The sequence below is a fragment of the Oncorhynchus mykiss genome, chromosome 23, assembly GCF_013265735.2.
Source record: "Oncorhynchus mykiss isolate Arlee chromosome 23, USDA_OmykA_1.1, whole genome shotgun sequence".
Lineage (NCBI taxonomy): Eukaryota > Metazoa > Chordata > Actinopteri > Salmoniformes > Salmonidae > Oncorhynchus > Oncorhynchus mykiss.
Window position 1 is genome coordinate 14,496,539 of NC_048587.1, and position 14,520 is coordinate 14,511,058.

General features: G+C 45.0%; 1 protein-coding gene across 2 annotated transcripts in view; it reads right to left on the reverse strand.

Moving 5' to 3' along the window:
- Positions 1 to 463: 463 nt before the first annotated feature.
- The window catches only part of LOC110502313 (adhesion G protein-coupled receptor A3), a 260,754-nt gene continuing 246,697 nt past the window's right edge, over positions 464 to 14,520 (reverse strand). For both annotated transcript variants that reach the window (XM_036959858.1, XM_036959857.1), the window contains 2 exons: positions 4,720 to 4,815; positions 464 to 4,150 (listed from right to left, as the gene is read on the reverse strand). In XM_036959858.1, the coding sequence (XP_036815753.1) occupies positions 2,713 to 4,150; positions 4,720 to 4,815 (1,534 nt within the window). In that variant the 3' untranslated portion in view covers positions 464 to 2,712. The remainder of the gene's footprint in view (positions 4,151 to 4,719; positions 4,816 to 14,520) is intronic.

Sequence of the window (14,520 nt, forward strand, 5' to 3'; positions counted from 1 at the left end):
TGGCGTTTCATGGCTCGTCAGCTCTGGCCTGCTTTGTGATGCACAAAAGACACACATTCTCATTTACTCGCACTCACATACCGTACACACACACACACACACACACACACACACACACACACACACACACACACACACACACACACACACACACACACACACACACACACACACACACACACACACACACACACACAGCAAAATATGCTGTTCATTACATGGTGAAAAAAAAGTAATTTATTGGTATCTGTTTTGTTGATGTAGAAAAAAAAGTGGTGATACTGGCAGAGATCTGACAGGCTAATCCAGCTAGCTAAATTGGCAGTGCTACTGCTGAAAGATGAGACAGGTGGTAGATAGAGGCCTATGGTACCAGGTTCACATACACGGAGAGCTATTTCTTGCTTCTAAGAACATATTTCAAAGTACAAGAAGAACAGAAATGTAGACCAAAGCAAAATACTCTCGCATAGACATGTTTAATGCAGGATGATTTTAAAAAGGAGATCCCAAGGATGTTAGGTGTTTTTAGTGAAGCTGTTACAAAGCTAATTGATCCAGACAATGTAGCTATGACGTCGAGCTTCATCTGACGTCGTCTTGGAAGTCTCATGGGGGCTCATTACTTTCATGCATGTATCTCTGAGAATGCTCTCTTTTCAGAAATGCTCAAATATTTCATATTCAAACATTGCTTTCTGGAATCAAATCACTTGTTGAGGAGACACACTTTGAAATTCAATTCACAATTCAAACACAGTTGACATGTGTGACACCAAGTCCTGGTATCCCTTAGCTGTTGGTGCATTTGTGTGTCAAATATAGCAAAACATATGGCCAGTTTGCATACTTTATGAAAGATCAGAGCAAAAAATATAAGCAAACAGAACAACGCACCAAAAAAACAAATCACATTTTCTAAACTCAGATACTGAGCATTGACATTGAGGTCAGTCTTTCCCATACATTTTCTTCACATATAGATTTATTTACTGTTAAATATCGTAAATCTTTTATAAAATAATTCCTCGGAATTCATTCTATGTACATAGACAAGAGTGCACAAGATGGATGGATGGTGTGACATGCCAAGGTGTTTTGGCCAGGCAGGAGTTGCTGTATTCTTGTAGGTATTGATTGTTTCTCTCTTAACCTGGTCTGTTCTCTCTCACTAGAGAATGACTGGTTTCCATACCATAACTAAGGTGGCCCTAAGGGGCAAAGTAGATTAAAGTTCATTTTGCTCCTTAGGGCAACCGTACATAATACCACTAATATATATTAAACTCGATTAACTTCCTGCATGTTCTCAGCCAAGGAACAACACTTCAACATGACGATGACCAACTCGGTGACAATAATAGCAACACTGAATCTCAGCCCTGTCCTCTGTCCCCTCAACAGAACATGGTTTCAGGACTATCCACAATAATGGATACTAAAACCGTGTAAAAAAATATTGTTTGTTTTTCCGGCATGTTATAGCTCGATCAGCTCCATAGACAAACAGAGATGGCGTTTTTCATTAATGTGCATTGAAATACAAGGCAAAAACACACAGCACATAGCTACATACAAGGCCTGCATGCTCTGTTGCCTAGAAAAATAAATGGTTTGCGCTTTAGCATTGATCTCTGATATGACCTCCCACCATTTTGTGGATCCTTACCAGAAATGGGAGATGTCGGCTTGGGTTATTTAGACGATGGCAATGCTGATGCTTGGCACCGGGGCAAAGTTTCTCCTAGTTAGAGATCTAGGCTCAGCTTGCCCTCCCACAATCTTAACCTTTAGTGGGGAAAATGCAAAACTGACCAAAGATCAGTGTTTGGGGGCAACTTTAACCTACACCTGTTGGCTCGGTCATGGTATACAATGACAAGAATGGCACTATTGCTCCAACACTGCAAATATACACAATGACAATGTGATTGTTGTTGTTGTTGTATATTTCTCTCCAAAAAACACAACAGTAAGACATCATACAGACAAGAACATTCAATATCAACCTGTGACAGAATACTTCATGTGGTTTCTGTTTTCTTTTGGGTTGTTATTAAAAAAAACAAATCACAACGTATCGGGATCCACAGAACTCTGACGAGAGCAGATATCTCTGTATATTACTAAGAAATGTTGAGCTGATAATCACAGTATATTATAGTAAGTATGCTTGTCGTTCAAAATGGCAAAAATACTAATGACTCTCAATTGCTGGTGTGTTTGCCTAAAACACTAGTACTGAGCTTCTTGAAGCACTGAAGGTACACATCAGAGAGTAGCCGACGGATTTAGTGACTCACAAAAGAGAAAGTAATCGCGTGGAGCATTTGCTTTGAGCGAGGAACAAACGCGCGTGTTCTGTTCACACACATCCGTATTGTTTAGATATGTAATGATAATACCTTACTATAGTGGTAAACATACCTTCAACAAAAAAGTGCTGCATCCCGTGGTGTGGGACTCACATTCCTTTAATTAAGGAGAGAAAAACCGGTTCTGTGTACGGCTGCTCGTTGGGGGGCTTATACGACGATGTCGAGAACGCATGAAAACAAAACAAAGAATGAACTTTTTTTTTAAAAACACACAAGTCGTGATGGGGTAGAGTTATTCATTATTATTTGTTGTAGTTCCTAAAAAGGTGGTGAGGTTTAGAGGGAGGGATGGAAGGGAGGCTGGGGCTGTCTCTCTCTTCCCCAGGTATTTAGACTACACAGTAGTTTCATTTCTCCAGGGTCCCGTGCGTATATTCCCTGTGCTGTCTGATGCGTACACAAAACCCTCGTGCAGGCCGCCTTTAAGGATCCCATTCTGATTGGGCGGTGGGTTCTGGGGGTAGGATTGTCTGCGCGGGTGCATCTCCAGGTGGTGATGCGGCACGATCAGGTCCTCCTCATTGGCTTTTTTGCCACAGCCGCACAGAAAGGTGCCCGTGTCGCCAGCCTCCGCCTGGCACAGAGTGGGGAACAGGTCCGCCTTGGCACAGCAAGGCATGTGCCGGTGGCAGGGGGCGTGGCACGCCTGCGCCGCCTCGTGAGCCACCGCCGCTGCGGACGCATGGCACGTGTGGTGGCCTACTTCGTGGGGGGAAGCAGCCAGGTGGCAGATGTGTCCGAGGCGCTCATGCATGCTGTGAGGGCTGTCTGTGTGGGAGCTGTGGATAGAGCCTCCGTCTACGCTAGAGGGGATGTGGTAGGCGTACTCCCTCTCTGCCACCCCTCCTGTGCCAGCCTGCCGGTGGCGGCTAAAGTGGCGAGGTTTAGTTCTAGTGCTGCCCTTCAGGCAACGATGCAGGTGGATGCCTGGCCGGTAGCCCTCTGGGTCAGTGTGCAGGAGAACATGCGCCGTAGGCTCCTCCTCCATCAGCTGCTGGCTGTGCAGGGCGGTGCAGCAGGGTGCCACGGGGGACAGGCATGTCACATGGTTCTGCGCCGGCGTCAGGCTGCCATGCTTACAGTGACCCAAGGTGCCACTTTGGGCATGTCCTCCCAACAGGGCCTTACCCGGGCACGGCGAATCCAGGTGGCAGTGCCCGTGCCCATGCCCTATTGTATCCCCATTGACATTAACCTTTGGACACAAGTGACCATGACCGTGGCAACCGTGGTTGGTGCGTCTCCCAGGGCAGCAGGCGCACCAGCAATGCCACACGTCGTCCCGCTTTGCACAGTGGTGGATGAGCACGAAAAGGCCCAGCGTGACGGAGAAGGCACCGTACAGGCAGCTGAAGATCATGTCCAGGAAGTGGCCCTGCGACACAGCCAGCGCCCCGAAGGCCCACGTGGCCACGAACAAGAAGAGGGTGAAGGCTGCTGTCCTCAGCTGGGCCTTGAACGAATGCTCGTTGGCCAGCAGAGATGGGTTGATGGCAATGGCTGAGTGGCAGCCTGCGTGGCACTGCCCTCTGTTGGGCGGTGGTGGCAGTGCTCCGGGCTCTCCTCCCCCTCCCTGGTGGCAGTGCCCGCCCATGCCCGTGACAGACGCCAGTCTCTGCTGCTCCTGAGTCAGGGCTTTCAGTTCGTACTTCCTCTCTGGGTGGCGCCTCAGCTGGATGAAGGTACACAGGAAGTAGACGCAGGTGACCAGGACGATGAAGGCCACAGGGCCATAGAAGGCTCCCAGGCTGGACTCCCACACCATCCAGCAGCTGCAATACACACACACACACACACACACACACACACACACACACACACACACACACACACACACACACACACACACACACACACACACACACAGTCGGCTAAATTAACATCACTGTATGACCTCAGTGTGTTTGCTTTAATAAACACTGAAATACATAAACACAGAGAAGAGCCATAGGCATCTTGAAGCGATAAATTACCTTAAGTGATAAAGAAAACAAAGGGGGGTGGGCAACATACACTGTAGTGTGACTCATATCATCAGATCTATCTGCATCTAATCCATTTTGGTGGTAAATAGTCTTTGCAGGATATAAGTGCATGGAGACTTGACACAGCTGTTGATGAGGTGTCTAAAGTTTCACTTTAAAACATAAAATAAAAATATCAACCTCTACAAAAAAATGTCCTTTAATTTTAATCCACATCATAACTCACATATCCTGTTGCTGCAGGATTATTTTCCTGCTCTAGCAAACGGGCTAAAATTAAGATCCTACCTGTGTGTGTGCGTGTGCTTAAAACTGTGACTGTGACCTTGAGAATAAGGGACTGCTGGGTGACTTACTAGGGTGACGTCTCCCCACTGCCATAGTTGTCAATATTGACGCCTGCTGTGATTCCACAGATGATGAAGGGCACTCCGCCACTGACTAAATAAAACCTGAAGAGAGAGAGAGAGAGATTATAAAATGTGTGACATATAAAAGTCACTTTACAACACCAATATCCTCTGTTTTCTGGGTTGTACTGCCAGTAATCAATAGCAGGGAGAGAGAAAGAGAGAGCGAGTCAGTAAGATAAATTGTCAGTGGAAGAGAGAGAAAGAGTCAGTCAGAGAAAGAGAGAGATAATCAGTCAGTCAGTCACAGTCAGAGAGAGAGAGAGAGTCAGTCAGGGAGAGAGAGAGATAATCAGTCAGTCAGTCACAGTCAGAGAGAGAGAGAGAGATAGTCAGTCAGAGAGGGATAGAGAGCGAGAGAGAGCGAGAGAGAGAGAGCGAGAGAGAGAGAGAGAGAGGTCATGATCAGATGAGCTCCTGCATTTTTCAGCATGTTCTTAAAAAAATATAGATTTAGAGTTAGATAGACTTGGATCTTTTGTCAGGAACATATACAGTATGCTATCCTCTACAACATAACCTTCACTCCAAATCAAAACTCAAACCTACAACCTGATTTTGGACGGAATTACGGAATCACCTGGAAGGCTTAAAACTACCAAAGATTACTATTCCAAAGCTATACAGCAAATGCTCTGGAAACAAAAGAAACCTGAAAACACCATCCAACCTGGAACTGAGTGAGTAATGTTTAGTCTGAAGCTATATTTTATTTCCAAAAGCCAAGAAGAAAAATACATTACATCACTTTATAAGGACTGAATGCCAAGCTTGGACTGACTGCCAAGCTTGATACAACTTCAATTAGCACTGACGTGTCAAGCGAGAGGTGTCAAAGCCCTTTAGCCCAACAAAGGCAAGAGTCGCGCAGTCTGCTCCAACCAAATGGAGGCCTTAGAAGCTGCCTCCCGCTGTCCAGAGGTAATTAAAATACAGTACCATGTGTATGTGAAGAATGATAGGCAAGAACAGATCACAAAATGAAGCTCCTTATGGAAAATCAAGAGACACTTTTTGCTGACTATTATAAAAATGGGAACATCAGCAACCTCATCTTCCACACAAACCATCCCCTGGCATGGCACAGTGCTATATTAGCACACTACCCCTCTTAAGAGCGGGGTGTTACCGAGGGGTGGAAACTCAGGATACTAGACAACGACGACTCTGACTCAGCTAATATACATCTCTTTAAGTCTGGAACAGTAATGGTACAGGGCAACCCCAAACAGTTTCAGCTGGACTTTCACCTAATCAAATAATTAGCCCAGTAGGAGAAGCTCTCCCTTGAGAAAGATACCCCCACCCAGAGCGGGTCAGACCAGACCTCTTCATTATATAACCCCACAGACGAGCAACCCCAAGCGGAAAGTCAACCTCCCAGCACAGAGTACTACCCCCTCATTGAAATGAAGGATACATTTACCCAGCTAGAGGTAAGGCAGTTGGAGCTGGAACAGCAGGTGATTACACTCCAGTCAGCACAGACCCAGACAACAGTCCAGCACAACAACACCCCCTTAACCAGACCCGGAGTGCTGGAGGTGGAGAGAGACATATCTGCACTCTGGACTGTGGTGAGACAACTTCAACAATATAAAAGCAAAAGCAGGAGAAGAACAGAGCACTAGAGGAGAGGATCAGTGCTGGATGAGAGGTTGAGGGGGATGGAGTGTGACAGAGAACAACCCACTAGAGAGGTGGCCTCCCCCTACTGGCTTCTCTGCGACCAGCCCCACCTCAGCTCCCAAAAAAGGTCTCGACACCACAGCAGAACAGTCCACACCAGACCCTGACCATAGCGTTGACATCACAGCAGAACAGACAAATGAAGAACCCCAAGCACAGGTGATCTCACCCCCTCTGAGCACCCCCCTTGTCAGCCACCCTGATAGCCCTCCTGACCCCCCCCCCCCCCCCCCCACACACACACACACACCCACTGAGGACATACACAAGACACCGATTGTACTCCTTATGGCCTCAAATGGGAAATATATACAAGAAAACATTTTTTTCCCAAACACAGTGTGTCTAAACTCTGGTGTCCAAACACCCAGCGCGCCCCAGACCTTCTGTCTGAAGACCAACTAAGTTCACATAGCCACATAATAATACATACAGGCACAAATGACCTGAGAACACAGCAGGAAAGGGTGGCCACAGCACTGAAGGGAGTGATTGAAAAAGCTTTTTCTACTTTCCGCAATGCACAAGTGGTTATCTCCACCCTGCTACCATGAAAAGACTTCCACTCTGCTATCATACAGCGGATAAACGCAAGTATTTCCCATGACTGTGCCTCAAAACCAAATGTTTTCCTGGCCCACCACTCCACCCTGGACTTGAACAGCCTCTATGACCAGGTCCACCTATACAAGGCAGCAGTGCCCACCTTCGCCCGGACTCTGAAGGACATCGCTCTCAAATGCAGCCCCAACACTTCACACAGAAGCAACAGATCAATAGACACCCAGCACAGACCAGCAAGACACTCACCCAGACCCCGCCCCCACTCTTACACTAGCCCAAGCCAATGGCATGTACCAAATGCTCAGCAGGCTCTGCTCACACTTACTGGCCAAACCACACAACCAACAACATTGGACACTTTATGGAACACAAAGCACAACTATGACAACATAACCAACAAAGACGGGTCACAACTCCTGCAGCTCTGTCGCACGCTGGGTATGTACATAGTTAATGGTAGGCTTCGAGGGGATTCCTATGGTAGGTACACCTATAGCTCATCTCTTGGCAGTAGTACTGTAGACAATTAGGCAACAACAAATTCAATCCCTTTTAGACAACCTCCTGGACAAAACAGTTTCCCTATCAAAACTAAAAATCTCAAATAGAAAACCGAAGAAAATGAACAACAATGTCATGCCCTGGCCTTAGTTATCTTTGTTTTCTTTATTATTTTGGTTAGGCCAGGGTGTGACATGGGTGATTTATTGTGTTTTGTCTTGTCTAGGGGTTTATTAGATTAATGGGGTTGTGTTCAGTTTAGTTGTCTAGGAAAGTCTATGGTTGCCTAGAGTGGTTCTCAATCAGAGGCAGGTGTTTATCATTGTCTCTGATTGGGAACCATATTTAGGCAGCCATATTCTTTGGGTATTTTGTGGGTGATAGTTTCCTGTCTTTGTGTTTTATGCACCAGTTAGGACTGTTACGGTTTTCACGTTTGTTGTTTTGTAGTTAGTTCATGTCAAATGTCTCATATTAAAGAACCATGAACTTCAACCACGCTGCGTTTTGGTCCGCCTCTCCTTCACAGGAAGAAAGCCGTGACAAACAATGACAAATGGTTTGATGAAGAATGCAAAAATCTTAGAAAGTAATTGAGAAACCTGTCTAACCAAAAACATAGAGACCCGGAAAACCTGAGTCTATGCCTTCACTACGGTGAATCACTAAAACAATACAGAAATACACTACGGAAAAAGAAGGAACAGCACGTCAGAAATCAGCTCAATGTAATTGAAGAATCCATAGACTCTAACCACTTCTGGGAAAATTGGAAAACACTAAACAAACAACACCACAAATAATTATCTATCCAAAATGGAGATGTATGGGTAAAGCACTACTCCAATCTTTTTGGCTCTATAACAAAGAACGAATAGCAAAAACATATACATGATCAAATTCAAATCTTAGAATCAACTATTAAAGACTACCAGACCCCATTGGATTCTCCAATTACCTTGAATGAACTACAGAACAAAATAAAAACCCTCCAACCCCAAAAGGCCTATGGTGTTGATGGTATCCTCAATTAAATTATCAAATATACAGCCAACAAATTCCAATTGGCTATACTAAAACTCTTTAACATCATCCTCAGCTCTGGCATCTTCCCCAATATTTGGAACCAAGGACTGATCACCCCAACCCACAAAAGTGGAGACAAATTTGACCCAAATAACTACCGTGGGATATGTGTCAACAGCAACATTGGGAAAACCATCTGCATTATAATTAACAGCAGACAATGTACTGAGGAAATGTAAAATTGTCTTTTTACCAAATTATCGTACGACAGACCACGTATTCACCCTGCACACCCTATTTGACAAACAAACAAACCAAAACAAAGGCAAAGTCTTCTCATGCTTTGTTGATTTCAAAAAAAGCCTTCAACACAATTTGGCATGAGGGTCTGCTACACAAATTGATGGAAAGTGGTGTTGGGGAAAAAACAAACGCTATTATAAAACAACAAGTGTGCGGTTAAAATAGGCAAAAAACACACACATTTCTTCCCAAATGGTCGTGGGGTGAGCCAGGGATGCAGCTTGTCCCACCCTCTTCAACATATATACAGTGCCTTGCGAAAGTATTCGGCCCCCTTGAACTTTGCGAACTTTTGCCACATTTCAGGCTTCAAACATAAAGATATAAAACTGTATTTTTTTGTGAAGAATCAACAAGTGGGACACAATCATGAAGTGGAACGACATTTATTGGATATTTCTAACTTTTTTAACAAATCAAAAACTGAAAAATTGGGCGTGCAAAATTATTCAGCCCCCTTAAGTTAATACTTTGTAGCGCCACCTTTTGCTGTGATTACAGCTGTAAGTCGCTTGGGGTATGTCTCTATCAGTTTTGCACATCGAGAGACTGACATTTTTTCCCATTCCTCCTTGCAAAACAGCTCGAGCTCAGTGAGGTTGGATGGAGAGCATTTGTGAACAGCAGTTTTCAGTTCTTTCCACAGATTCTCGATTGGATTCAGGTCTGGACTTTGACTTGGCCATTCTAACACCTGGATATGTTTATTTTTGAACCATTCCATTGTAGATTTTGCTTTATGTTTAGGATCATTGTCTTGTTGGAAGACAAATATCCGTCCCAGTCTCAGGTCTTTTGCAGACTCCATCAGGTTTTCTTCCAGAATGGTCCTGTATTTGGCTCCATCCATCTTCCCATCAATTTTAACCATCTTCCCTGTCCCTGCTGAAGAAAAGCAGGCCCAAACCATGATGCTGCCACCACCATGTTTGACAGTGGAGATGGTGTGTTCAGGGTGATGAGCTGTGTTGCTTTTACGCCAAACATAACGTTTTGCATTGTTGCCAAAAAGTTCAATTTTGGTTTCATCTGACCAGAGCACCTTCTTCCACATGTTTGGTGTGTCTCCCAGGTGGCTTGTGGCAAACTTTAAACGACCCTTTTTATGGATATCTTTAAGAAATGGCTTTCTTCTTGCCACTCTTCCATAAAGGCCAGATTTGTGCAATATACGACTGATTGTTGTCCTATGGACAGAGTCTCCCACCTCAGCTGTAGATCTCTGCAGTTCATCCAGAGTGATCATGGGCCTCTTGGCTGCATCTCTGATCAGTCTTCTCCTTGTATGAGCTGAAAGTTTAGAGGGACGGCCAGGTCTTGGTAGATTTGCAGTGGTCTGATACTCCTTCCATTTCAATATTATCGCTTGCACAGTGCTCCTTGGGATGTTTAAAGCTTGGGAAATCTTTTTGTATCCAAATCCGGCTTTAAACTTCTTCACAACAGTATCTCGGACCTGCCTGGTGTGTTCCTTGTTCTTCATGATGCTCTCTGCGCTTTTAACGGACCTCTGAGACTATCACAGTGCAGGTGCATTTATACGGAGACTTGATTACACACAGGTGGATTGTATTTATCATCATTAGTCATTTAGGTCAACATTGGATCATTCAGAGATCCTCACTGAACTTCTGGAGAGAGTTTGCTGCACTGAAAGTAAAGGGGCTGAATAATTTTGCACGCCCAATTTTTCAGTTTTTGATTTGTTAAAAAAGTTTGAAATATCCAATAAATGTCGTTCCACTTCATGATTGTGTCCCACTTGTTGTTGATTCTTCACAAAAAAATACAGTTTTATATCTTTATGTTTGAAGCCTGAAATGTGGCAAAAGGTCGCAAAGTTCAAGGGGGCCGAATACTTTCGCAAGGCACTGTATATCAACGAATTGGCGAGGGCACTAGAAAAGTTTGCAGCACCCGGCCTTACCCTACCAGAATCTGAAGTCAAATGTCTACTATTTGCTGATGATCAGGTGCTTCTGTCACCAACCAAGGGGAGCCTACAGCAGCACCTAGATCTTCTGCACAGATTCTGCCAGACCTGGGCCCTGACAGTAAATCTCAGTAAGACCAAAATAAAGGTGTTCCAAAAAAGGTCCAGTCGCCAGGACCACAAATACAAATTCCATCTAGACACTGTTGCCCTAGAGCACACAAAAAAACTATACATACATTGGCCTAAACATCAGCGCCACAGGTAACTATCACAAAGATGTGAACGATCTGAGAGACAAGGCAAGAAGAACATTCTATGCCATCAAAAGGAACATAAAATTCGACATACCAATTAGGATCTGGCCAAAAAAAATACTTGAATCAGTTATAGAACCCATTGCTCTTTATGGTTGTGAGGTCTGGGGTCCGCTCACCAACCATGAATTCACAAAATGGGACAAACACCAAATTGTGACTCTGCATGCAAAATTCTGCAAAAATATCCTTTGTGTACAACACCAAATAATGCATGCAGAGCAGAATTGGTCCGATACCTGCTAATTATCAAAATCCAGAAAAAGAGCAGTTAAATTCTACAACCACCGAAAAGGAAGCAATTCCCAAACCTTCCATAACAAAGCCCTCACCTACAGAGAGATTGACCTGGAGCTGGTCCTGGGGCTCTGTTCACAAACACAAACACATCCCACAGAGCCCCAGGACAGCAAAACAATTAGACCCAACCAAATCATGAGAAAACAAAAAAATAATTACTTGACACATTGGAAAGAATTAACAAAAAAACAGAGCAAACTAGAATGCTATTTGGCCCTAAACAGAGAGTACACAGTGGCAGAATACCTGACCACTGTGACTGACCCAAACTTAAGGAAAGCTTTGACTATGTACAGACTAAGTGAGCATAGCCTTGCTATTGAGAAAGGCCGCCGTAGGCAGACATGGCTCTCAAGAGAAGACAGGCTATGTGCACACTGCCCACAAAATGAGGTGGAAACTGAGCTGCACTTCCTAACCTTCTGCCCAATGTATGACCATATTAGAGACACATATTTCCCTCAGATTACACAGATCCACAAAGAATTCGATATCTCCCATATCTACTGGCCACAGTGTGCAATCACAGAAGCAAGATGTGTGACCTGTTGCCCCAAGAAAAGGTCAACCAGTGAAGAAAAAACACCATTGTAAATACAACCCATATTTATGCTTATTTAATTTCCCTTTTGTTCTTTAACCATTTGTATATCGTTACAACACTGTATATACACATGATATGACATTTGTAATATCTTTATTATTTTGGAACTTCTGTGAGTGTAATGTTTACTGTTCATTTTTATTGTTTATTTCACTTTTGTATATTATCTACTTCACTTGCTTTGGCAATGATAACATATGCTTCCCATGCCAATAAAGCCCCTTGAATTGAAATTAAATTAAGAAAGAGATAGTCAGTCAGAGAGAGAGAGAGATAGTCAGTCAGAGAGAGAGATAGAGATCGACTTTTTGTCTTTCGATAATGAAACATTCTCATTTCATTAAACCCTCCCCCAAAAAAATAAACCCCAAAAAATATCCTGTACTGCATACATGTACCATACTCACCTTGCCCTCTACCCCACGATACAAAACAACACCACACATCAACAATAACCAAAAACCTCACCACTTCTACAACCGTATATCCAAAACATCTTCCCCTGCTATACAGACAGCCCCCACAAATTCTACCCTAAGGCGTGCAGAGACCATCCCATTAAATAATAGTAAAGGGTCTGTTATCCCTCCACATTTGACCCTGTTCCTCCTTGTTTGCCAAATAGCCAACTTTGCCTTAGCAAACAGAAAATTCAACAAAACACATTTGGCCTTCTCCTTATTTGAATACCTGTACCCCATTATAAACATACCAAAAGTAAAAACCACCCCCAACCTCTCACACAGACATTCCAACAGAGACATTAATGGCATTAACCTGGCACACACAGAAAACACATGAATCACAGTTTCTCTCATAACACAGAGACACCCCTACACAATTCCCGGTTCAACCCGTGCCAACCAGCTGTCAGTAGCCAGGGATAGATGTAAAACCCTCCACTGGAGGTCCCCTGACCTCTTTGGTACTAGGGGTTTGTAGAGCCCCCTCCATCTAAAACCCACCATACTCTCCTCCCCACGTACCCCCTGTCACGGATGTGCCTTCACTCCTGTTAGGCTCTTAATGTTCCTTACCTTAATGCAGAGGTTGTAGAGGGCTTTTACCTCCCACCCCTTCAAACTCCCCCAGGCTCGGAGTGTTAAAATCTGACAAGTCCTCCAGACCCCCTTGCCAGTTCCCGGTCTCTGCCGTCATCTGCAGTGGCGGAAACATTGGTGGCCCCTCACCCTTTGGCCGCTCAAACACCACCCTTACCGGCTCAGACAGTGCCTCCTGGACCTCCTCCAGGAATCCAGCAGCCTAAGAGACGTTATTCCTGTTTGTTGTGCCAGGACTTCCAGGGATTTCCACCCCTCCTCTCCCAGCAGTCGCAGGTCACCCAGCCTCAGTAAACCCGCTGCCATCAGTTGCCTTTGCAGGGTGGCTAACTGAACTGATCTCTAAGGGATGGCTGGGTTGTGGAAGATAGACTCCTCCCACACTCACAGCCCAGGCTCCATATCCCCTTCTCATGTGGGCCTTAGCAGCTGCAGAGTAAAAGTCTGAGAGACCTGCTGCACTCAGCCTCTCCAGCTTCATGAGGAACAGCTACTGGTCCAACCCTAATCTGCCAGCTCTCCTCAGCAGAGTGCATGCTGGTTCCCTCCAGCCAACATCAGTATGGTATAGCAGTCTCTGCACCGCCTTTAGTCGGAAATCAGCCACCCTGCTCTCCAGTTCCACCAGGCCCTGTCCTCCTTTGTGGACGGTCATGTACAAAACTGCTGCCCTCAGCCAGTGAAGTTGCAAGTCGGCAGGGGGGGCTGAGGACATCCAGTTTATGCCAAAGGGAAGATGCCAGCAGGTTTGTATATTATCAGCACCCTCCCTCTATATGACTCCATCCACCTGGCCAGTCTTGATATCACTACCTGTGACAGCACTTCCCAGTTATTCCTGATCCACATCTCCAAGCCCAGGTACACCCCCAACATTTTAAGACCTTCACAACCCCACTGCAAACTCCCTGGAAGCAGAGGAGGTGCCCTATCCCACCATGCCCCCGTTTACCTTAGCTGACAAAGCTCCCTCGTACACCTTCAGCCTAGTCTCTAGTGCCTGCATATCCTGACCATCACAGAAACGTAATCTGCCTATGCTGACACTGCTATGCCTGTCAACATACCCATGCCTGTCCAGCACACTCCTTGCAGTCCATTTAGCCCAAAAAAGGCTAAATGGCTAATGTATATAACTGCCCCGATAAAGGGCATCCTTGTCTAATGTCCCGTCTCACCCAGACTGGCCTACTGAGCCCCCCTTCCACCTTGACCATACATGACACCCCAGCATACCACATCATCACATAGGTCAAAAAACTTTTTCTAAACCCAAGAACAGACATCACATTAAACAGATACTTATGGTCCACTCTATCAAAAGCCTTCTCTTGATCTAGAGACTAATCCAAAGTTCACATTAGAACCTCTCGCTAAGTCCAACATGTCCCTGATTAAGAACAAGTTGTCCGTGATTGACCGTCTGTCCCGGTACACAATTTGTTTGGT